We start from the raw sequence: 25240 nt of genomic DNA, 5'->3' as shown, positions 1-25240 counted from the left end.
AGGAGTGATGGGAGTGATAAAGGCCTCTGTACGCCTATGAAGATATTTCACAAAAAATCAGCTGACCCCAAACTTTTGAATGGCAGTGTATATATAGTTCATAAAGAGTTAAGATTCTGCAGAAGCCCCCTATATGCGTTTGCCGCTTTAGCCACCCCCCAGCTATTGTCCCTGCAGGAAATCTGTTCAGCTGCATCTCCCGCCCTGGCTGAGGGTAGGGGTCTGTCAGGACCCCCGTTCCCCAATGCACAGAAAACGTGTCCATTCACTTCAGTGGGATTGCTTTCTTGCCTCTGATTTGCTGCTTCAAACCCCCAGTCATCAGACCACTGAGAGGACGGTTGGCTGCAGCTTCTACTTAAGTATTTTATTTATTAAAGAATGCATATCACAGTATCCATAAATCACAGTCTTCATGCGTTTGGTGCGTCCGTCAGGGCCGGTAATCTGAATGGAAATTCTGGGACGATTGCCGTCCTGTTGTGTCTCCCGGCCGTGTCAGGAAGTACCTGTTATCTGTGAAAATAAACCTGTTTCCTCTGGAGAAGCCGGCGTTCTCCGCAATGCTTTATTGGAATTTTCAGTGGGTTTTATTAGTATTATTTCTTTCTTTTACACTTTGTAACAACTAGAAGATACGCATGTCTCCCGATCATGTTACAGAATATACATTAGGCCGTAGATGTATTAATACACACAGATATTTTTGAATTTTCATTATTTGTACTGATCAGCCTTAATTGAGCCACGGTGACGTCTGATGCTGTCATACATAAGGGAGATAATAATGGGTTTAAAAAGTATATGAAAATAATTGGAAATTGTGTAATTGAATGATTTTGAAAGCAGTGATTGAATGGAAATTGAAGAAATCCCACATTTATCAGTTTTACTGTAACGCGATGCCTGCATTCTGTGAATTAATCACATTATACAGAACATGTCCTATAAAATATTGTTTCAGATTACAACCAGCATGCGATATATTGCAGAATATTACTCATTGGAAAGAGACAGCTGTGTAACAATTTTTTGGGGTGTTTCACATATTTTAGGGCAATCTGTCTGTGCTTGTCACCATGGGCGTAGGGACCCCTAAAAATCTGGGCGGGGTAGCATTTTTACTGGTAGGGTATACCTGACCATTTCACCAACAGGGACTTTTATGACATTGCATTATAAATACATAGACATTAATATGTAGTTGGTCCCCCTTTGCAGCTAAACGGCTTCCACTCTTCTGGGAACGACTTTCACAAGATTTTGGAGAGTTTCTGTGGGGAATTTTTGCAAACCATGCCTTTATGGACCTTGTTTTGGACACTGGGGCACAGTCATGATGGAATAGAAAAGGACCGTCCCCAAAACTGTTCCCACAAAGTTAAAAGCATAGTATTGTCCAAAATGTCTTGGTTTATCACCATCAGCTCATAAAACGTTCTACTAGATGAATAGGAGAAAATTCCCAGAGAAACAGAAAAATCTTACAACCACAGATGGACCGCACTGGATACGGCCACAGAGACTACTATGATGTATTGAAGGAACCATCTAAGACTCCTAACACGTCATGCACACAGGAACATATCCACATACTTAAACACTTGAATAACATACATACACATGCACACACTAACAAACACACACACACAATAATACACCCCCAAAACAATCCCACCCTAATATACCTAAACACATGCCCACTATAACACACCTGGAAACATACCAACATACCCATAAAAACAGATGTGCACAATTCAAACACATCCTTCACTTACTCTGCCTACCCCTAGATTTAACACGTGGCGCTTTGTATTAGTGATGCCCTAGACCAAGTAGCACCCCGCAATATTCTCTTGTGTCCAAATGCTACATACAGTGACACACACACTCATTTTAACCAGAAATAGGCCTGGATTTAACCCTAGGTGCCCCTGAGTTAAACATGTGTTACAGGGAATCATTCTCTTTCCTTTAAGTACGACATGCCTGCTCATACACAGTGGCGGAACTACCGGGGTCGCAGGGGTCGCGACTGCGACCGGGCCCCGGCGGCAGGGGGGCCCAAGCCAAGGGGCCGCCCGTAAAATCTTTTTTTTAAATAAGGCAGGGGCGTCCAACATGCAGCCCGAGGTGAGACCTCGAGGTGCTGCCCGCGTAAGATCGGCAGCCAGGGCAACCGATCTTACACGAGCCGCACCTCAAGCCCTGCTACTTACTTGTGGGAGGGTCTTCTGGACTGCACAGAGGAAGCGGAGTTCACGTGACATCCTACTTCCTCTGTGCTTTAGCAGAGAAGGCAGAGGGAGGCCGCGCCCCCTGCTGAAGTCTGTGAGCGGCATCGAGGAGCTGCAGTGCAGGTAAGGGGGTGGGGAGGGTGTTTGAATGAGTGTGTGTGATTGAGGGATTGAATCTGTGAATGAATGATTATATGAATAAATGAGAGTGTGTGTGTGTGATAGCATGGATGTGTAAGTGCTGGAACCTAGGCATGATGGGACTGTGATTGCTGTTAGCAATCACACTCCTATCATGCCAAGTCAGCCAGTACATGCTGAAACCTGGCTAGCTGCCCCCCTTGTGTATTGATGCTGCCAGCAGTATGGGGTCTGCACATCACTTACAGCCACCCTGTACCAGCATGTACTGGCTGACTTGGCATGATAGGAGTGTGATTGCTAACAGCAATCACAGCGAGCACAGTCCCATCATGCCTAGGTACCAGCATTTACTGGTTGCCTGGGTATGATAGGAGTGTGATTGCTGTTAGCAATCACACTCCTATCATGCCAAGTCATATTGCTAATTTTGTCCAATTGTGTGTTACCTACTTTTATTAAACATGTGAGTTTTTATTATTATTTTTAAAGGTGGGGGTCATTTTCGGTTTTGGCTAAGTGAACCCTGAATGTTTTGGTCCAGAATTTTCATTTTAGTTCATCCCTAGAATAAATCTAGGGAATCCTGAATTTGTAGTCGCAAAACTTTCAAGGCCCAGAAATCAGAGAGGAAGAGTAAAGGTTTTGTGTTATTTACTTTATTTTAATCTGCATATTTTATTAAAGGCCATATTTTTTGTCACAGTGAAAAATGAGTGCGGCCCGCGCACGTATACAATTCTGATGAAGTGGCCCACTGCAGAAAAAACTTGGACACCCCTGGATTATGCCCTTTGTATGTGCCCCCATTTTTCTTTGATTTTTTTACAGATATGATTCAATATGTAAATTGAATTTGTTGAATTAGTTGAAAAAAAATTGTTGGGTAAAAATCATGTTTTTTTGGGGGGGTGGGGGGGTGAGGGGGCCCTTAACAGATTCTCGCACCCGGGCCCTGAGGCGTCTAGTTACGCCCCTGCTCATACACACACATATGCACTGCTCTTACGCATGCCTGCCCACAAAAACACATATACATATGCACTACCCTTATACACGCCTGCCCAAACATACATAAACTGCTCACACACACATGCCTCCCCATAAATATACACTGCCCTTGCACATACTTACACAGACGTATACACTATAAGACAAATACACTCCTTATATACACACATATACACTGCCCATACAGACGTACACATAAACACTGTCCATACACACGCATGCACATACACTGCCCTTATATGCGCGTGCCCATATACACACCTGCCCTATACACACATATGCCTGCCCAAGTGCCCATACACATCAGACCCCCCCTCGTTTTGCACATCAGACCCCCCCCTTCGTTTTGCACATCAGACCCCCCCCTTCGTTTTGCACATCAGACCCCCCCCTTTCGTTTTGCACATCAGACCCCCCCTCGTTCTTCACATCTCTTACCTTTCTCTTCCTCTCCTTCTGGTTTGCCGCTCACTCTCAGTGCAGTGCGGCTGCGCACAGCTGTTTATGCTGAGCGCCGGGGCTGGGATATAAACGTCATATCCCATCGCCCAGCGCTCAGTGACAGAGAGCACACTGATCTCCCCAACCAGTCCTGCACGCTGCAGCTGCTGATCGGGCAGCTGTGCACCACTTACAGCCCTGGGGGGGGATTTCTCTATTATCGGTCCCCCCCACATGATTTCCTGGAGGGGATCCATCCCCCCCGGTTCCTACGCCCGTGCTTGTCACCCAACCCTTTGCCTGGATTAGTATTATTATTATTACCATTTTTCAGTAAGCGGCCACAAATTACACAGCGCTGTACAATGGGGCAGTGAACACATACATAACCAATACACATAATACATAGAGACATATGAGGATGCAGGGGGTCCTGTGGATGGGTAGATCTGTGCCCCCATTTAGTCGCTAGGAGTTTTGATGCAAGGATTCGGCGATGCGCTTACCGGGGTAGAGCTCGGAAATAAGAGGCTGTTGCTGAATATACCTGATTGCTGTTTTTGTGCAGCTCCTCTGGACAGCGTCTCCTCTATGGAGGTGAATATTGACTCGTTGGAGCTGTCAGATCCTCTGGACATCTCAGAAGTGGATCCCAGCGATGCGTTTCAGCAGTCGGATGATCACGCTGGTTTATTAACACCGTCAGGTACGTGAAGATGCCGGGATGTTGAGAATGAGTGTGCCGTTCTTAGCCCCTACGTACAGACAGTTCACACGTACTGTACTGGTGTCTTTTATGTGTAAGTAAACTGTGGCACAGAATGACGGTGAACTACCCCAACTTCTGTCCATTTTTCTAATTGAAAGGCTTTTAACCCCTATCAGTCCTTAAATTCCCTGTTTTAGCCTCCACCACTTCTGCCGGGGCACTGTTCCATTTATCAACTACCCTCTCTGGAAAGAAGAACTTCCTTACGTTACCTCTGACCCTCTAGTTTTAGACCATGACCTCCTGTTCTAACATTTCTCTTCCTGTACTTTGTTAAATCCCTTTAAGTATTTAAATGTTTCCATTGCGTGGCCCCCCTCTCTTCTTTCCTCCAAGCTATATTTAAATAATCTATAAAACAAAATGATACAAATATGAAAATGTCTCCCAAGAATAATGTATTTGTCATGTAGATTAATTTTAGGTTTTTAGGTGTTGGGTGATTTTTAGTTTCTTCCACTGGAGGGCGCTAGTGATCCTAGGTCCTACTTGTCACTCACTTGTCACCGTGGCTTTCAAGCCTCCTTTTTGAGAACATTGCTTTGTTTAAGAAAACAAACCCTATAATGTAAGATTTGATTAAATAGCTTAGGGATCTCTGAGACTTCATCATTGGTCATCCTGCAGCGGTTTAGTACCGAATGACATGGAATGGCGGGGTAAACTCCTGGAGTGTTTTAATGATGCTATTTGTCTCTTTATACAGCTGACAATCCAAGCATCAGCGGCTTCAGCTTCCCCCTGTCTCCGACCTCTGAGACGTATCCAGCATATGATGATGACACGGCGGACGGAGAAGAGGAAGCTGCATGCGTACGATCCACAGCCCCCAGCGAACCCGACATCCCCATTCCAGATAGCATAAGCTCTGACCGCACTGAGAAAGCCGCATGCGATTTCCATTAACACTTCCTCCGCAAAGTGCCCCTTATTTAGTATTGGGAAGCAAGGACTGTGCTGCGTGTCACGGTGACACTCAGCCTTCTCTCAGACGTCCGTCTCGCTCTCTGAATCTGTATATAAGGAAATATCCATGCGTGGAGCTTCGAGATTGTTACAGAACGGTGTTCTGGTATATATAGGTATGATATGCTGTTGAAGTCTGTATGGTGAGAGTGTTTCTGGTTGAGGCCGTCTCTGTCTCACCAGATACGTGGAAAAAGCGCAAGCATCCAGGTTGTTCTTAAATTCCGAGCCATTGCGAAAGGCCACAATCAGTACAATTCACCCTGAACTTATAACTCATCTGGCTAAAGCTCATTAAGTGAAACTTTAAAGGGATCTCCCAATTTTTCATTTTTAGTTACAAATTAAAAACCACTAAAACATATTGTGCTGTTTTTTTTTTGTTTTTAAATATCTCTGGCTTATGCCAAATATATTGTTTTCGGGCTGTTGTATGTGTTTTAGGTCTGTTATCTTAGCCCAGACTAACCCCCGACTCCTCATCATACTGCCTGTTGTAAAAAATGAAAAGGATTCGGTCTCCTACCCCAACTATCTGACGAGTATATTGGAAAGGATTTCATTGCACAAGCAGGACTTCATTAGCATTGCCATAAAGTATCAGCGCAGTGTGGTTTTGTTTTCTTTATGGAGCTTACCCCTTTTTTGTCCATGTTTCAGGCAGTTCATATCATGTTGACAAACTCAACACGTAAAAGACTTTTACAAGTTTCATTGTCTGTTATGTCGAAAGATATTGTCGCAGAAGCCATAAAATGGTACAAAGAAAGAAAGGTTGGAATGCAGCACTCAGTAGTGAGGTGGTACACGAGCCAAGGTACCACCAAGTCCCTCAATAAATCCAAAATAAAGAAGCCGAGGCTCAGCACTCAAATGATAAGGTTAGTTTATTTCACGCACTCACCTTATCATTTAAGTGCTGAGCCTCTGCTTCTTTATTTTGGATAAAATGGTACAAGACGCAGTGCTTACCAGACTACAATCCAAGCAATGTAATATCCAGACTAGACATGAGCTGGTTTCTAGAGGACTGAGGCACTAATTGTCCTTACAAACACTCACACATCAATATAATGTCAGAGTAAGCACTCGCACAACGATTGGAGCTCATTTCCACCTCACTAAGCCGCTGCGATCATGAAATCTATTAGCCCAGTTAGTTAGTTTGTGTGAGAGACTGCACTTTTAAGGTCAGTAAGTTAAAAAATCTAAGGAAAATATATTATGTGCATTTAAATAATATCAGGGAAAAGAATAAATCACTAGATCACGTTGTTCTACTTGATTGCTAACCTGTGCTGTGATCGAGATGCAATGTAAAGAAAAGCGTGAGTCCTGAGGCTGATATTCTGTTTCTAGGTTCTGTCCATTAAATAAAATTTGGAGATTCAGTAAAAAGCAAATCTGGTTGCCTGAATGCTCAGAGAGGGGTAACGGGGGTATTTTATTTGCACTTAAAATCTGCAATATTTGTTTCAGAATAAACTGGGGTCGATCCTTATGAGGTTGACCATTCTTACATTAGAGAACACCTTTTGAAAGAAAGTGTGTGATATATATATATATATATATATACATACCGTATTGGCTCGAATTTAGGCTGCACTTTTTTCCCCCACTTTAAGTCTTTAAAGTGGGGGTGCGGCCTATATTCGGGGTCTAGCGCCCGATGCCCGGGACATGCAGTTCCGGGCGCCGGGCAGGCAGCAGGGTTAGGATACAGATCCCCAGCAGCGATGCAGGGGACCTGCATCTTACTCTCTGATACGCTCAGACAGCCTCCCCTGCCGGCACTTTCAATGGCAGCGGCGATGTGCGTAAACAGCCCCCGCTGCCGGCACAATCTCCCTTGCCGGGAATTCCCACGGGAGGAGTCCAGGCAAGGGAGATTGTTAAAGCACATCGTGCAGACGTGCCAGCAGCGAGATGCTGTTAACGCTTGCATCGCCGCTGCCGGTGAACGTCTGCGCGATGTACGCTAACAATCTTCCTTGCCGGCACTTCCCACGGCGGAAGTGCCAGCACCGGAAGTTGAATACGCGTACTGCGTAGCTGTACCCCGGGGAGTCTGCACCGGTAAGTCTGGGGGGGGGGGCGACCTCTTGGGGGCAGAGTGGCAGCATATCTCGGGGGGGGGCACATCTCGGGGGCAGAGTGCATATCTGAGGGCGGAGATAGAGTGGCAACATATCTCGGGGGGGGGGGCAGAGTGGCAGCATATCTGTTCCACTGTGTTTTGTTTTTTTTGTACTAAGAAATTTTCTTTAAAAAAGCACCTAACTTTTAGGGTGCGGCCTATATCCGAGCCAATACGGTATATATATATATATATATATATATATATATATACATACATATACATATATATATTAGGGCTGAAACAACGAATCGATAAAATCGATAATAATCGATAACGGAAATCGTTGTCGACGATTTCCGTTATCGATTAATCGAGTGATCAATTCGTTGTTGGAGCACTCGGCTCCTTTTACTTACCTCCGCGAGCGTTCCCCGCTTCCGCTGCACGCGCCTTCTTTTAGTTGCGGTTCGCTCTGTGCGAGTGGCTCCGTTCGCACAGAGCGATTCGCTCTGTGCGAGTGGCTCCGTTCGCACAGAGCGGTTCGCTCTGTGCGAGTGGCTCCATTCGCACAGAGCGAACCGCTCTGTGCGAGTGGCTCCATTCGCACAGAGCGATTTGCGGGGGTGGGGGTGGGGTTTCAGGGGATGCAGGGCAGAGTGGGGGTGGGGGGGGGCAGGCCAGGGTAGGAGACTGAGTGCAGGGCAGGGTGGGGGTGGGGATGCAGGGCAGGGTGTGAGGGCAGGGCAGGAGACTGGGTGCAGGGCAGAGTGGGGGTGGGGGTGCAGGGCAGAGTTGGAGACTGGGTGCAGGGCAGAGTGTGAGTGTGGGTGCAGAGCAGAGTGGGTGCAGGGTGTGAGTGTGGGGGCAGGGCAGAATGTGGGGGCAGGGCTGGGTGCAGGGCAGAGTTGGAGACTGGGTGCAGGGGCACAGTGCAAAGTGCCAGGGCTGGGTGCAAAGTGCCAGGGCTGGGTGCAAAGTGCCAGGGCTGGGTGCAAAGTGCCAGGGCTGGGTGCAAAGTGCTGGGTGCAAAGTGCCAGGGCTGGGTGCAAAGTGCCGGGTGCAAAGTGCTGGGTGCAAAGTGCCAGGGCTGGGTGCAAAGTGCCAGGGCTGGGTGCAAAGTGCCAGGGCTGGGTGCAAAGTGCTGGGTGCAAAGTGCCAGGGCTGGGTGCAAAGTGCTGGGTGCAAAGTTCTGGGTGCAAAGTGCCAGGGCTGGGGCAAAGTGCCGGGTGCAAAGTGCCGGGTGCAAAGTGCCAGGGGTGGGTGCAAAGTGCTGGGTGCAAAGTTTCTTGAACAGTAATAGTCCACCTCTTTTCAGAATGTTTGGGGTTATTTTGTTTCATAAATATTGTGTTTGGGTTTTTGTACTTTGAAAATATTGTTTTTTTATTACATCATAACAAAATAAGAATGTTAATGTAAATTTTAAGTTGTTTTTTAACATCCAGTTCATTAAATTATTTTAAATAAACAAAAAATTTGCATATTGTTTTTTTTTATCCGATTAATCGATTAATCGAAAAAATAATCGGCCAACTAATCGATTATTAAAATAATCGTTAGTTGCAGCCCTAATATATATATATACATACATACATACACATACACATACATATACACACACACACACACTACAATTCAGAGGTTTGGGGTCACTGATGTTTTCCTGAAAACCAAGGAAATTTTTTTACAAGTCGTAGGTCCTGTAATGGTTACAGAGTGATCTTCGGCTATTATTAAGTAATTACTAGATGTATCTTCAGCCGGCACTGGGCTAAAAGGGGAATTTGTTTAATTTATAGCTCATGTAAAATATCATACTCCCCATCATAAATCTTACATATCCTTGGTTTGTGTCTTGTAGTAAACTGGAGCCCTTTTAACATTCAGTAACACTGGTGCTCCTGTACTTCTCAAGATCAAGGTGGCTACAAGGTCTCAAGATCAAGGTGGCTACAAGTAATGACATCAGAAGCCAGATCTAACATTTGGCTGTGAAGGGGGGTAACTGAAGGGTAGCCTGGCGGTTTAGGGTTAACTACCGCCATCCTTTGCTTGGCAAATTACGACAACACATAGGGATGGGCCTGGTTATAACAAAGTCCAGGCTGTAACGCTTCTTGATCATTCAAAGCCTACACTATGCAATATATAGCATTCCAAACAGTAATATTCTCACTTATTACTGACCACTGAGATGTTAGGAGAGACATCTCCTTTTTAGATATTTGATGGCCAAACAGCATCACATGTTAGGTTTCAAAGTACAGCTGGTCCTACAACATACCTAGAAATAATGATTATTGCTTACAAGAACTACATACAATAAGCAAACGATTGGCAATGTGCCTGGAAATATGTAACAATCTGTTTCTACACCAGTGATTTTGTCTAAGTTTTGTTAATAAGGCTGAAGCAATTGACTGCGTCTAACAAGAAGAGATAGATATTAGCAGTCAGACAATAACAGACTACAGTAACAATCTTACGTGGCAGCAACCGAATAGACGAGACATTCAGACATTCAGTGCGGGAAGAGACAGAGTCTGCTATAAGTCACATACAAATGTAATAAGTACCGTATTAGCTCGATTATAAGAATAATGTTTTTTTCAGAACAAATGCTTTCAATAGAGGTCTGAATGAGACTAAGATCCAGATCCCCTGCAGCGCTCCCTCCTGTCTGGTAACCACACTGCAGGGAATTCTCTTCTCTGGCAGCCGGCAAACGTCCGCTCGATGGACGCAGACAACCCACGCTACTGCTGGCACTTCTGCCGGGGCTTTTATAACGGAACACCAGTGTCACATGACCTCCACCTTCTGCCCCCACCAGACACCAGGGAGCCAGAAACACTGGAAAGTCAGGGGGGAGTGTAATATGGGGGGCATAAGGCTTTTTTTCCTTTTCTTTTTTTCCTAAATTAATATTCAGATTTTGGAGGGTAGTCTTATAATCAAGCAAATAGGGTATAGCGTGCAACCACTGAAATATAGCTATTGCTCGGCCGGACACATTGTGGGATTCCGTGTAGAAGGTAGAAACACTTTCCAGCATTCTGGTAAAGCCGTTTCAATTCCCCCATCACATTCAAAGGGTTGTTTATTCATCAAATCACTGTTTGTATGTTCAAAGGAAGCAGATGTGTCTTCTGCCTATAACAACGCAGGCAGAGCTCTAAAGGCTTGTTACAACTTTCTAGTTTGGCTGACAAAGGATCCCAGCGCAATCATCAGTAAGAAGTACTGGGAAATAAAGAAAATGTACTGAACAAAACTGAACATCAAATAGATATGTTTTCATTCCTCGATTTAATTGTCTTACCCTGCATGTGGAAGCCAACCTGTAATATAACGATTTCAACTATGCGTGAAACCTTAGTTGAAGTTGATATCTTTCATTGGGTCAATATATCTTTTAATGTGAAATGTTACGTTTCTATTGGGCAAACATAGAAAAAATATCAACTTCCACTACATTTCATAGCTAAAATATGGAGATGGTACTCACTTTGTTTTTCTTGGCTCCTTTGTAAAAATGCACATTTTTGTCTGCCTGGTTATGAACAAACAATGGAGCATAATACTTAAGGCAGCTTGTTCATTTCTTTGCAAATCAATTGTTTTCTTTTCTTTGCAGTTCACAGCTCTATTGGTGACAAGTTTTTTGGGGGAAAAAATAGGAGTTTATTCCTAAACCTAACTGTTCATAAAAACAATGTTACACCAGTAAAGGTATCAAAATACTGCAACCCTGCTGCTGCCCTCACCTGTGGAACCACCGATTGACTGCTTGCAATCACTGGAAGTGCATTACAGTGACGGTTCATGCATCACATGTAATATGATGTGTTTGGTTGAAAGACAGCCGAGGACAGGGAAAGGGGTAAATGCATATGGGGGATCCTGCAGAATGTTTTTGCCAGGGGGCACTATGAAAATGTAAAGGGACCGCGCAAATACCAAGTGCATATGACCCTTTAATAAAAAAATGCTTCAACACTTTAATTTTTACATATATACCACCATGAAACACACGTAAGACCAATACAAAACTTTACCAGCAGGGAATGAATTGTCGCTTTATGGTCAAAAAAGGTAAAGCAACCATCCTACATAAATTAACGTTCAGACAACAAGGGAAACACGTTTATCCCTGCTGTAGAGTCTATTCCAAGGGAAGAGTCAATGTATTAGAAAATGTCACCATGTTGGTTAAACGCTTTGTTCCAATCCAGATCAGAAATCACGCGACAACATGTGGCAGTAATGTCCATTTAACACACGGAATGGCAGCAATTTAATATTGGAAGCTTCTTTTGGTTTGAATGTCATCCAGAATTTGCTGTAGTTCTTCTTCTTCAAACCTTCCTTCCAGACTGCAAAAACAAAATCATCGGGGTTCACAACATGAAAATGTTACTCTCACTAAAGCGGGGGTAGGCAGGACAGTTGTGGTTTCAACTGAATTCAGTTATAAAAGGGCCACCCTTGGCAAGTTTCTTTCAAGGAATGACTGCTTGTGTAATGCACAGTGCAATCAGCGAGCTGACTTTCAAGGACTCTCAGTGACTTTGTATGCATTGTGTGTCTATCCAAGCTTTCCTGGACCAGAAACTGGGGTTGACCCTTCATGGTGTAAAGTCACCAAAATAAAAAATATAAGCTCACAAGAGCAGACCCCTCTTCTCCTTATGCACCAGGATTTGTTAATGTCTGTTTAACTCCTTTGTAACACTGGGTTTCCCTCTAAGTGATAGCATATTGTTGTTCACCCATGATTGCCACTTTTCAAGTTTAGTGCTTTATAATTTTATAAGGGAGCAAAAAACTTTCCGTTACACAATACAATTTTTTTTGTATTACTTTAACTTTTGAATGGAGGCAAGATGTGTGTGTTTTTTTTTTAAATGTATACTTTTAATGGGAGGGGCACTACATTTTTGGGCACCTAATGCCCCCCCCCATTAGTCTTTCAATGTTTTTTCCCTTTTTACACTAGAGATCCCTTTGAGGTCTTGAAATTGGGTTATTTTCACTGTACACCATTGTAACATTGCTACAGAATCTGCTGGTGCCATATTATATATCTATATATATATTCTAACTCCCACGTAAAAAAAAGGAGTAAGGGTTGTAGCAAATCCCAAAGTGAAAGTGCCAGTGCAAATCATATTACTATAATGAAAGAACACATGTTGAGGACACACACAGGTTTATTTACTGGAATCTCACAGAAATCATTATGTATAATGAGACCAAGCCTGGCACATTTCTTCAAGGAGTAATGAGCAGGACCTGCATAATATACTTAAATAGGTGAGGTGACTCAATAAATCTTTGTAATGGAACCAAGCATGATATGGCATCGGATCAGTTTGCCATTCACTTGGTATCTGATCTGAAATATCCCACAAGCCTACCTGCCAACTTCTCCTTTAGGGAGTAAACCCCAGAACGTAAGAAGTATAAGAGAAAAATCTTTATATATAATGGTAGAATATGGGCAGAAGCAGAAGTAAAGGAATACACAAAAAAAAAAAAAAAAAAAAAGGTAAAAACTTATACCCAAAAGGTATACTCCTAACAGTACCTTGGAATCAAAGCCTTGGCTTCGTCCGCTGTTTCTGGGCACAAATTAGCCAAACAAGCCAGCTCAAACCTGTGCAGCTTCTTCTGTAAGAGCAGACTGTTGAGAAAAAAAAGACAAATTTGACTTTAATCAAAGCAACAAAGTCATATAATGTCTCTGTCATCCATAATTGTTTCAAGAACTAGAAAAAAATCTAGGCGAGTGTGCATTATTTTTTTTGTCTTTGCAGTTTTGGAGAAAATATATACATATATACTCATACACACACACAGGTTTCTAATAGAATTAAAAGCCGATGCGTAAATCAAGCAAAAACACGTTTAAGATATATCAGCAACGCCTTTCATCAGTAACATTAATGGCACTGCAAGAACACAATATGCATATGCAACTACCACAAATACTTTATAGTGCTAATCTGTGATATCATAGACGATATAAGTGGCAAAGGCATACAATAAATCTTCATTTACACAGTTTCTGGATGCACTCTAACCACCACCTAAAAATATTGAAGAATACTGTAAACAATGTGATTGTGTGTGTATATATACACATATACACACACACACACACATTTATACACATACACACCAAGCTTTGCTACGAATGACACTATGTAAGGTCACGGTTACGCACCACTGGCCCTTGCGGTAATATGTTAATGTTATGCCCCTTCCATCTATTAGCTGGAGTAAATACAGGAAAGTTAGCAAACAATCTAAATGATTCTTTTCAGTGTTTTTTTTTTTTTAATCCAAGGGATTTCCCCATAAAATCTAGTTATCACGAATGACTGGTTAATTACTTGGATATACTATTTTATAACCAGCCCCGGTAAAATGTTTTGTGCATAAAAAGATACCTTCTAACGCTGGCAATGGTCTCTCTGTTCTTGAAGCGGCTAAACCTGGCTGTGTAGTTCAGGGTTTTCATGAAGACATCAGACAGCTCCTGTTCTTCTTCTGCGCTCTCGTTCTGCTGCTTACGGTGTTCCAGTAGCATGTGTACCTCAGAGTTCAGAAGGGTTTCCGCGCTCTCAAACTCTACAGAGAAGGCAAGGTGTGAAAAAACATCCATATTAAAGTCTGCTGTGATAGAAGCATAGGTGTATATATCTATAAAAGTAACAAGTATCTTTGGAAACCTGACTCCACAAGAAAGTCTTCCATAAACACAAGCGCTCCATTCTCTCTGGGCATGCAGAAGAGTGGTATAGACGTAGCACACAGGGGCATAAAGAGATAAAAGGCTCGGGTTAGGGAACTGCACCAGCAGTGTCAGCCACAAACTCATCGTTGTCAGACGGCCGGTAAGAGCGAGGATGTCCGACATCTACCAGCGATGCCCATTCCCTAGATCTGCTGTCTCTCTGGAGTGATGGATCCCAGCTGCCTGCTTTTTATTTATTTAAATGCTTTTGTCTGATTTAGCGGTGTATTTTCCTGTCAGAGTGAAATAACATGTCCTTTGCTTAATATTTCTCACCTCTAATATAATCGTTAAGCGGAACCCTAACGGCACACCGTATGCATTCACAGCTCGCATTCATGTATTTGGCAGAGGCCCCTGACGCTGATCACAGTCAGGCTGCTGAAGAGCTGGGTATCCTCCTCTCATGGGACTGACACTCAGGTTTATACGTGGATCACATGAAATAAGTTAAAGCATTTAACCTCCAGCTCAACCGAGTCCCCCTCAGCCTGGCCCGCTAATTACCTCTCGTCTGTCAGCACTCAGCTCGGAGGGGAATGTATATTATATTCATGCTTTCAATTGGAACAAAAAGTTAGTAAATGATAATACTCCACACACTCGTAGCGACTATAACAGAGTAAGTACTCACCGCCATTCCCCTCACCCGTTACTTACTGCTTTTAATGACATACTAAACAAGCACTAAACACTTCACCAGCTTCACACAAAACATACAAACCGTACCGCATGCGATATACCCCTCACTCCAACCACGGGGCCACATGCCGGGGAGACTGATAGCTCTTAACGTTGTACGTTACCCGTTAAAGCAAGATGTTTGCCGCAAACGTGCTCAAGGCTACTACCGCCTCTAATCTCTTACCTTTGGGGAAAACCAGCTGCGAGGCATCCTCTTCGACGTCTCCGGTTCGGGTCTCCGTACCTCCGGCAGCCATTTTTCCAACTTATTTTTCCGAATTACACTTGAAACCGGAAGCGGAAATTGACTGGGCCATAGATTCCTACGTAAATGACGAGCACCCATTGTATTGGTGCGCTCTATTTCACTGATAAACTCTATGGTTAGTCTCTTCCCCCCCTCCCCTCCGTGTGCTGGTTCCGGTTTGTCGGTGTTTTCAGGGTGTTCTCATTTTTGTTTCGGTACAGGTGCTTGGAATTGAAATAGATTCTAAAAGAAGTGCTCCGCGCCATTATACTCCTGCCACTAAAAACTAACTGCATTACATTTCCATACCTCCAAAGTCTCCCTGTTTAGGAGGGACAGTCCCTTCTTTCCATCATAGCAGCCAGGATATCAGCAGGGTACGAGGGTATCACGGTATCTACAGCACCGAAATAGTCATTGTGTATAAAAACGGTGCAAGGAAGCTATCCAAAATGCACATTACTTACCAGTCAGTAACAGCTAAGGGAACTCTATATGTATAACTTATGACACGATTACACACAGGAGAAACGCTTGCTTCAGAGGAAAAATGTTAGCACAAGAGGTCTGAGGTTTAGATGTAGATCTAAGGTGGAGCACCGGAAGGTAATGTAACACCGGCGCTCCTTCATAGAATTCCCGGCAGATGTGTCGGCAGCAGCAGGGTTGTCTGCTCATTTGATTTTTATTATATTTTTATTATTAGATAAGAACGGTGACCACTTGGTCGTTACATCTATTACTAATTAGGTTCAATCTGTCTTTTGAGAACTTCTGGCTCCGACGGCGACGTATGATATCTTTAACATCTAATTAGTTCTAGTTTAGGAAAGTTATTTCACTATTGATCGGTTAAGTAACCCTTTGTTGATATCTTGGTTTTTTTATTTGAATAAATTTTACTATAATTATTTTGCGTACAGTTATGTAAATTACCTGCACTTTAACTAAACATGTAAAAAGGCGCAATTACCTTTTTAACCCCTTAAGGACAACGGGTCATCCTTAAAGCCATTAATGACAATGCATTGTGAATGACGCAGAGTCAGTCCCCTGATTCAATCAATTCAATTTATTCTCAGCAGCATGAAAGGAACAAGAATCTCCGTAATTCCTCAGGGGAATGGAAAGGATTGCGAATGGGGGGTCTTCACCCTTCTACAGCCAGCGGGGCCAGCAAGGTATCCGCTGCTGGCCCTCCAGGTAACAAATGGATGAATGCAGAGCTGATATGGGGGAGTTTGACATCTCTTGTGCTTCCCGTACAAGGCTCTTCCCCTAGGCGGTGTTCTCCATTTTGCCTATAGGCATGGTCACGTCGTACAAAATGCTATATATGATGCACAGTTCATGGTACGCCTGTACGATTATGCCTGTATCATCAAGCTGGGAATCAGTTTGCAGTCAAGCCTCCATTGACTTGTTCGGTGGTTTCCGTGCGTGCTCCTGCTCTAGAACATGGTACGGAACAATCCTCAGTGGCTCAGTGCAGTGGAATGAACAAAAAGAGAGAGATGGGCTTCTTCGGGTTAATCGCAATACCGCACGGAAACACGTCGTAGTCAATGGGATTTTTGTACAGTGGTAAACCTGTCTAAACTACTTCACTTAAATAAACCGCCCTTGCAGGGTTTGGGCATCTTAAGTCTTCCTGTTGAAAAGCAGTCTAAGCATGTGTCTCCTCTTTCAAGGCAAGCTTAATAACCGCGGTGGACCAGGTTCAGGAAATAGGGTTTTCTTGTGGTTAAAAAAAATATACATATATAAAAACTATAATAAACAGAAGTTCAGAATGTAAAAACCTAAAAGTGCTTTGGCGGGGCGACTGACCCCGTACACTGGAGGAGTTGGAGGAAGCAATGACACCTCCTTAGCTCTCCCACTCATTGTCCCGTGGACAGCGTGGGGATGAGGTAAGGCCGTGGGTTTTTCTTCCGATCTCTGGGCACTGTCCCCCGTCTTCCGGAGAAGCTCATAAGATGGTGCAGTAGTACAGATAGCTGGACCAGGAGGAGGGTGCTGAGGAGGTGTCCGATGTTAAGAGGTCACAGGCGTTGCCGGCGAGCGTGGGATGGGGCTGCGGTGGAGGCCGCGCCGTGTCAGGAGTAATGAGTATAAAGAGATGGTGCGTGCACAGTGCCGTTCTGCTGTGCTGGCTGGCGAGAAGCCATATATTCCATGTAACTGATTGTCACCTTCTCGCTGCGGTACCTGTGCCAGAAAAAAGGGCTCTTTAGGTTTCATTACTCCACTTTAATGAATCTGATTTAAAAGATTCCCCTCTACTTCTGTTTTCAGCCGAATGTATCTACATTTGCAAAAACCGGTGCCAAATGTGTATAGCGTAGTGGACAGTACACTGCGGTTCTGGAGCTGTAGCATTTTCGCCAGGTAAACACCGTGGGGTTTTGTTTTCTTACAGGTAAAGAATGCATATTAAAGTACTTACAAAGTAACAGACATGGGGAATGTAAGTGGGATATCACAGGGTGTTTGTTAAAGGAGATGTTTGGAGCTCACCTTGTGAGTTTGATGCTTTTTCTAAACTCGTTGGTAATTGGAGCCTTGAAGCCGCCTTTCCTGAGCAGAGAGTCTATTGTCTGTATCTGATCCCAGTCTGAGAGAGAACAAGTGTAAATAATACATACAGCAATGCAGGTTACCATATAGCTTCAGCAAAGCTCGGAGGGACCATCTCTCTCCCTTTATGAAGATTAGATTGGATTAGTGAAATGGGTCACGCTACATAATCAGGATTTAGTGCTACATCCATTAATATGCATAGTAACTCATGGGTTAACCCATAGGTTCTTATTCCATAGTACTGACATTAGGATCAGTTTGTTTGTGGTTTGATTTCTCGTAGGATAAATATTCCCGTAGCTCTGGCTAGTAGGTAGATACACACATATATAATTACCAGGAATGTAACATTGCTGGCAATAAGCCCAGAGTTTAGTACATCATTATTTTGTTTTCATTGCTGAAATAAGTTGAATGTTTCCATTTTATATCTAAGGAACCTGCATAGGCACCTTTTTCTAGAGAGCCTGTCTTGATCATCTCTTTAAAAATCTAGTATCTCCTGTTACCAATAATCCCTTTATTCTACTTAGTATTAAACAAACGGCGGAGATCACGGGTGCAGAGAGGGCTATACATGTACAAACTTGCCTTGCTCCTTGGCAACTTCTGGCAGGTAAGTGGCTGTGCGTTTTATTCCTTTCTCGTTAACAAATTCAATTCGGATCCCATGGACTCCAATCTGAAATGAGAGAAGAGCAGCAAACAGAAGCCAGAGACGTGAATAAATTGACTGTTTATAGAACAGAATATCTCGATCCAGGTGGTGACGTGAGGAGTAAAACTGAATCAGCATTCAAAAGCTCTGCTCATTAACAAAAAAAGGAAACTTTCCTAAAAATAGCTATTAGGTAGGTTACATAATTGCCATTTTTTAACTAATAGCTAGTCAACACAAAATGAACATTAATGTAACATCAGAACTTTTTGGTTGTACGGGGTATTTATGTATACATTTTCCTTCCATTAAGATTCCAGCTAATGTAACGGATGTGTTGATAGATGCTGCTACATTTTTATAGATACGTTGATGATTTACTGATCCTGATTCCTCAAAGATCAGCTTGTAACTGAGGATAGCATTCCTTCTGCAATATGACTACTGGCATTTCTATAACTGAATGCATCTAATGCCACATAAGATATAGTATAGGCTCTACTTGCTCAATATGTTTAGTTATACATCTTTTTGTAGTGCCAGTGGTAGCTTAAACAAGAAGCAAGCTAACCATACACAGTGCTGCTCACTCAACACTCCAGCAGTCTCTTGGCCTGACAAAAAGGGAAGCTTTTGTTCCTTAATCCTGATATAGCAGTTACATTACTAATCAGACACTCGGCGCTATGTTCCATGCAAATGGAAAGAGGAACAACTTTAAAAGACTCACCTCCCAGTCTAGAAAATCGCCAACATCCTCAAAGTTGGTGAGCAGAGAGACTGAGCAAGACAGCTTGGGCAGCTCCTCGCGGGTGAGCGGAGGGAAGCGACTGTCCTTAAGTGCACTGCGGGATGGCAGCTATAGGTTATTTATTTATACACAGGCTTGGTTACTATTTACTATTTCATATGTCAAGTTAGCACAAAAGCTCCTTCACATAATTACACAGACGGTGCCGTCATTGTGTGTATCTCACCGTATTCAGCGAAAATGTGTATAAAATCATATTGCTGAGGTGTTAGTGTGAATGCGTGATTTTTAGGGGGTAGGGAGTGCTTTCTTGTATGAATATATAAACACGCAGTGTGTGTGTATATTCCCTGTATCTGGTGACAGTTTGAGTAAAAACACTGCGTATGACCTTCTGGTATTAGGTTGAACATGTGTGCCTATATCTGACTGAGCATTATGTGCGCTATAGTTTGGAAATATTGTGATAGTTGCCTGTTGAATCTCTACTTTGACTATATAAACATCATATTGCTGGACTCAGAAAGTGTGAGCTGTCGATACCTGGTTAAGGTGTATTCCCTGAGTCCTGAGTGGAGGTTCATGGCAGAGAATGTCCCAATACAGCCACGGAGACGTTTGTCACGTCCAGCCTTCCATGTGACAAATAAAGGACTGGAACAGAGAATTACGATGAGCAAATTAATATATGCTTTAGATACTGAATATGTATAGCATGGCGGACGATGGGCAAAAGGCTGGGTATTCTTATTTATGGTTTTGTTCTACTAAAGGCATACAGGGTTTCCTTGATTCCCTAACGTTTCAATGATCATACCGTGATACTGCTTATTGTACCCTTGATTGTACCAATAAAGGGTTTTTTTGTTTTCAATTTTTTTTTTACAAAAATTTAAAGGCTAAAAAAAGACAAAATGGAGCACCAGAATATTGAGTGCATTCTATTATTTATCAATATTACACAGGGTTACAGTCACTAAGGGAAAGTGAAAATGAATATTGGATTCAAATGAGGTCATCCCACAGGTATGTAGACACCTAAGTATGGAATGGACCAGTGGACATCCACCCAACCCAGTTAACTCCTGGAGATGATGACCTAATAATAAAAATTGTAAATACATTTATCAATACCATAACCTAATTTGATCATTTTAAAGACTACAATCCAATTCTGATCATCCTGGTCCATTCACAGATCTGAAGCATTGAAAGGAACACATGCTATTCATCATTACAGGACGGAGGGTCACTTACTAGGGGTCATTGGTAAAACGCGGCAGGCGCGGCTGTGGGAAGCCATGCAGGTGACAGTAGAGAACATCAAAGCAGTAGCATCCCATTTCAGCTGTCACCACCAACTGCTCCCTGCCACTTGTGGTCCCGTTGGGCCGGGAGAGCGGGGTGAGGGCGCCTGGCCCCACCGTCTTGTCCTCAGGAGGCTGGCAGTTATGCTGGGCAGAGGGCTGGATGCTGCTTGCAGAAGAAGGGCACAGTTTCTGTTTCTTCACTCCACAGCACCCTGAAGATGGCTTGTTCTCAGCAGACGACACGCAGCGTCTCTTCCCCATACTGCTGCACACCCTGTGAACAACACGCGGTATATTAAGAGAACAATATGAAAGAAACTTATAGTCCAGATTTTACTTTCATGATACTCTGAATCTAAGAGGAGATCAGAGACTGATTAAGGGCTGAGTCTTTACATCATCAAAACCGGGCAGACTATGTGGGCAGAATGGGTCGGATCTGCTGTCAAATTCTGTGTTTCTCGATCGTTCTGTATATTTAAAACCTCCTTCCACTGAGCTTCCAGATATTCTAGATAATATGATAACAGATGCTCACCTAGGAGAATGTCTGGGCTTTCCCCATTTTCTTTTAATTGTATTAATGAATATACAATTAAGACTCACTGATTTATTTTTTTTAAAGGGGCATAACTGTCTTTTTATACATATTTTATCTATAGGCATACAAAATTCTAATTTTCCACACCAGGACTTCGATGGGGCTCTCAGGCTTTTAACACTAGGGACATCTGCAAGAACAACCGAGGAACCAGCCTGGTCCTAACAAATATGAGAATCTATCTATACGCTGCGCAGTATACTAGCGAATGCACAAATAACATATATATATATATAGATAGATAGATAGATAGATAGATAGATAGATAGATAGATAGGTGTTAATGCCTGAACTCCTCTTTTTGGAACAAAGCATGGGTGATACAGGTAAATCCGTAACACCTTCAGTAGAGAACATAGGTATCTGTATATATGTTAATGCCTGAACTCCTCTTTTTGGAACAATGCATGGATGCATTTAATGAAGAATATTTCCATCTGTCCATGGCAAATATTAAAAGGCATTGCTTTATGTGAGCTTTAATGTAACTAGACGATAACCTTAATTATTTCACATTACAGACGACCGCTTAAAAAAAATATATTTTTTTTATCATTTGTGTCAGATCATTGAAAGAAGGGGCAACAACCCCTTAATGTTTCAAATAACAAAAGGAGACAGTAACGGTAACACATTAAATATGCTAAACTAAAATAAGTCTAATATATATATATATATATATATATATATATATATAAATTCCTAATGTGATCTGCGCCGTTTTATGGCTGGGTCAGCATGTTGAAATCGTCCATTGGGGTTGAATGTTGCCAGAACTCCCTTGTTTTTTTTAGACTAATGATTTCATAGACCAACACAAATCCGCCAGCCTCAGATAGGTATATAATTGTGTTATTTGATTGCAAGCATCTTCTGGTTCTAATGTCTCCTGAGCCTGTAAATCACCTGGTTCTGTCTTGCATGAAAACCTCTGATTACACATTAAAATGCAGTTTATTAGGTAGGTTACAGCAGACCCTATAACAACGTGATGTTTGAATATAGTGAATTATTTGTGATGCCCGTGGGAACATCTATCCCGTATTCGCATCGGTATAGCGTATCCGATATCATTCGTATCACCCTCTGCGTTACACGCTTATATTAAGGGGTTGATGGGTGGGATGTATGTTATTATATGTGTAAAGCTGTGTGTGTCCTGACATCCTATGTAATGTATAGTAAATACATATGGCAGTCAGGGTCAGGGTAGGACACAGGCAATAGCCAGCTGGCAAGTAACCAATTAAAATAGAGCTGGGGGAATGCCTCAGTCAATTAACCCTTTGCCAGATGTGAGAAAAACACTGCCCTCCCCGGTACTCATCCATGTAACATACATGATCCACGTAACATACATGATCCACGTAACATACATGACACATGTACACTGCTCCCTGAGCTTAGTTTATATACAGTAAGATTTAGTAGAATAATGCAGTTAAGCTCACCTTCTGTTCCCGGTGCTGGTTCCGGTTCCGGTCTTTTCCAGCCCGCAGCCCGGACTCTGCCATCCGCAGCCGAACCGAACCGGGCCGAACCCAACCGGAACCGGAAAGCAGCTACCGGCTACGTCACTGCAGTTTCTGACTAAGGGAGGAGTGGAAGCGGTAATCGAACTAAATATCTACTCAAGAGTTGGTGATGACTGACCAATCAGGCGTCAGAGGGCGGGGTTACAGCGATCCGTTCTTGAGTAAGGATCGTGCTTTAAGATTCCGTTATTAATAGAAAGATCTGAGATCAGGGCAGGAAGGGGCAATCATTACAACGGGGGCGGGGCCTGTGAGTCCCCCTATGCCCCCCAAAACAAATGTGCCCACATCGCCCCCACACAGCCGTCTTTTGCATTAAGTTAACATGTTTGCTGGGTGTGAGTGTTCTGCAGCTCCAACAGTTACAATAACACAAACCGTTATTCTTCATAGGTTACAGAAATAACTAAATACCTATAAATATTACACATTATAATAAATACTATATAATATATATATACTAATATATTAAATATTATATAATTATATATATTATTATATAAATATGTCTAGAGGCACCAAAGTCACATGAAGTCTTGGTAAAGCCGTGAAAAGTGAAATGAATTGGAGTGTTCATCGTACGCTTTATACATACGAAGAGATGACTAAAAACATAGAGAGACAGCAGATAACAGGCGTGTGGCCCACAAGGTCCTCTCGTCATTGGCTTGTCCTGAGTGTCATGTTAAGAACACGGATTATAGCTTGTCCTCTCGTCATGGGCTTGTCCTGAGTGTCATGTTAAGAACACGGGTTTTAGCTTCTCCTCTCGTCATGGACTCGTCCTGAGTGTCATGTTAGGAACACGGATTATGAATGTTCCCCGTGCAGTCACCTACGCATCTGAAAACATAGGGAAGGTTCACCAAACTTCATTGTTGCCCACGCACGGGCAGGTAGGTGTTGGCGGTATTTACCCCACAGGCGGGTGTTTCCGCCAAGGATCTAGGCCGCGTTGTGTTGGTAGTCCAGAGTTTTCTGACATATTTTGCTTCTATGTGTCTAGCAAGGTGCTCTTCTGGATATGAAGAACATGAAGGTTATCCCGAGTAAAGGATCCAAGAATTTTTTGACATCACTGCCTCAGTGGGGTTTTTTTGCCTTCTTTTGGAGCAACCAATGTGGGTTTGTGGAACGGTTGAAATAGGAGTATACGTTATTTTTTCCCAATTGAATTAACTATGTAATAGACAGCGGTGTATTTACCTTCAGCGCTGTGCTAGGCCCGACCCAGGGTCACAACCCCAGCCCTGCAGCCGCCCTCTCCACTACATGGCTCCAGGATATGACATCATATCCCAGCTGTCCTGGTCTTAAAGGCACACAACACCTTTCAGGAGACAGTACCACCCCACCACAGCCCTCATAGAGTAAACGGGCCGGTTATCCGGGCGCATGTTCATGGCACAACAACCAAGCGTATTTAAGTCATGGGTGACGTTAAGGAAAGTATTTATGTCATTGTGAAGCTTAACCATCACTGTGAAGTTAGGGCCGGCAGAGCACAAGCAATCCAGAGTCAGTCCTAAGTCAGCACACCCAAATTATAAATTGTGCATTATGTGAGGTCACCACAGGCCTGGCGACGTGAGCGATGCGAGCACGAACTCAGCGCTTTTAATATGGATAGTGATGCGTTAAGATAGACATACAGTCCTCCCTACCTTCCTTGGTTGTGTCTGTGCAGTCTGGAAATGTATGTAATAAGTGCGTGTAAATAAATATTAGGCAGATGGGGGGGGTGATGAGGGAAAGGTCTGCGCCCCATAACCCTGAGTACCTTCACACAGGTGTCTGACTATCTGCCAAATGACCCAAAGAATGAGAGTGGGGGGGGCTTCAGGGGGGGGTCATAGATTTGCAGACAGAACAATGTTAGGACAGGCAGAAAATGGTCAGACTAGATAACAGATCATAGCAATGGAGCAAACACAGATGCTGGTGTATTGTGGGTAATCTTCCTTACTACAGGTGCATAACCGGCAAAGGTATAATGCGGTTTAACAAGAAATCACCTAAATTCTCAGTCTTCTTGTTTGTATGTCAGGATTTTTTACTTGCTGCGTGTCTTTACAAGTTCGATTAATCTAATATACTCTATGACCAAAAGTATGCGGACACCTGGCCATCACACCTATCTCTGCTTGTTGGACATCTTCATGGCTGAGCTGTTACCCCTAGATGCTTCCACTTCCCAATAACAGCACTTATAGTGGAAAGGACCGATCGAGCAGAAACTTCACGAAGGTGCTCGTGATAAAGATGGTCCTGCGACAGCGTTACATATAAAGTCACTGAGCTCTTCAGTACGACCCCTTCTACTGCCAGTGTTTGTCTATGGAGATGTCTATGTGCTTGGTTATATACACTTGTTAGCAATGAGTGCGGCCGGAACAGCTAAACTCAACAATTAGGAGAGATGTC

General features: G+C 43.2%; 2 protein-coding genes across 3 annotated transcripts; both read right to left on the bottom strand.

Annotated features, from left to right (window-relative positions):
• Positions 1–11942: 11942 nt before the first annotated feature.
• LOC149288289 (DNA-directed RNA polymerase II subunit RPB4-like) lies at positions 11943–15388 on the bottom strand. The gene is made up of 4 exons (XM_089492072.1): positions 15316–15388; positions 14101–14281; positions 13236–13331; positions 11943–12021 (listed from the first exon to the last, which is right to left on the bottom strand). The coding sequence occupies exons 1-4, from the start codon at positions 15386–15388 to the stop codon at positions 11943–11945; spliced, it is 429 nt and encodes a 142-aa protein (XP_089348198.1).
• A 2089-nt stretch (positions 15389–17477) lies between these two features.
• Positions 17478–20941, bottom strand: LOC149288288 (AMMECR1-like protein). Of its 2 annotated transcripts, XM_089492064.1 has the most exons (6): positions 20628–20941; positions 19914–20024; positions 19350–19464; positions 18553–18643; positions 17899–17995; positions 17478–17589 (listed from the first exon to the last, which is right to left on the bottom strand). In XM_089492064.1, exons 1-6 carry the CDS (start codon positions 20939–20941, stop codon positions 17478–17480), a joined length of 840 nt encoding a protein of 279 aa, XP_089348190.1. The 2 variants fall into 2 exon arrangements, with proteins under 2 accessions (XP_089348190.1, XP_089348191.1); XM_089492065.1 differs by lacking the exon at positions 19914–20024.
• Positions 20942–25240: the final 4299 nt, after the last annotated feature.

This window comes from Sceloporus occidentalis, unplaced genomic scaffold (genome assembly GCF_023333645.1).
Source record: "Sceloporus occidentalis isolate IW3139 unplaced genomic scaffold, rSceOcc1.0.p SCAF_53, whole genome shotgun sequence".
NCBI lineage: Eukaryota > Metazoa > Chordata > Lepidosauria > Squamata > Phrynosomatidae > Sceloporus > Sceloporus occidentalis.
Note: the sequence above shows the minus strand (reverse complement) of the source record. Positions and strands in the feature narration are given on the sequence as shown.

Coding starts and splice junctions, on each gene's coding strand:
- LOC149288289 (XM_089492072.1), bottom strand. CDS start 15,388: ATGGCTGCCGGAGGTACGGAGACCCGAACCGGAGACGTCGAAGAGGAT. Junction 14,282..15,315: donor GCAGCTGGTTTTCCCCAAAG/GTAAGAGATTAG, acceptor CCTTCTCTGTAG/AGTTTGAGAGCGCGGAAACC. Junction 13,332..14,100: donor ACCATTGCCAGCGTTAGAAG/GTATCTTTTTAT, acceptor TTTTCTCAACAG/TCTGCTCTTACAGAAGAAGC.
- LOC149288288 (XM_089492064.1), bottom strand. CDS start 20,941: ATGGGGAAGAGACGCTGCGTGTCGTCTGCTGAGAACAAGCCATCTTCA. Junction 20,025..20,627: donor CGTTTTACCAATGACCCCTA/GTAAGTGACCCT, acceptor TCTCTGTTCCAG/TCCTTTATTTGTCACATGGA. Junction 18,644..19,349: donor GCGATTTTCTAGACTGGGAG/GTGAGTCTTTTA, acceptor CTCTCATTTCAG/ATTGGAGTCCATGGGATCCG.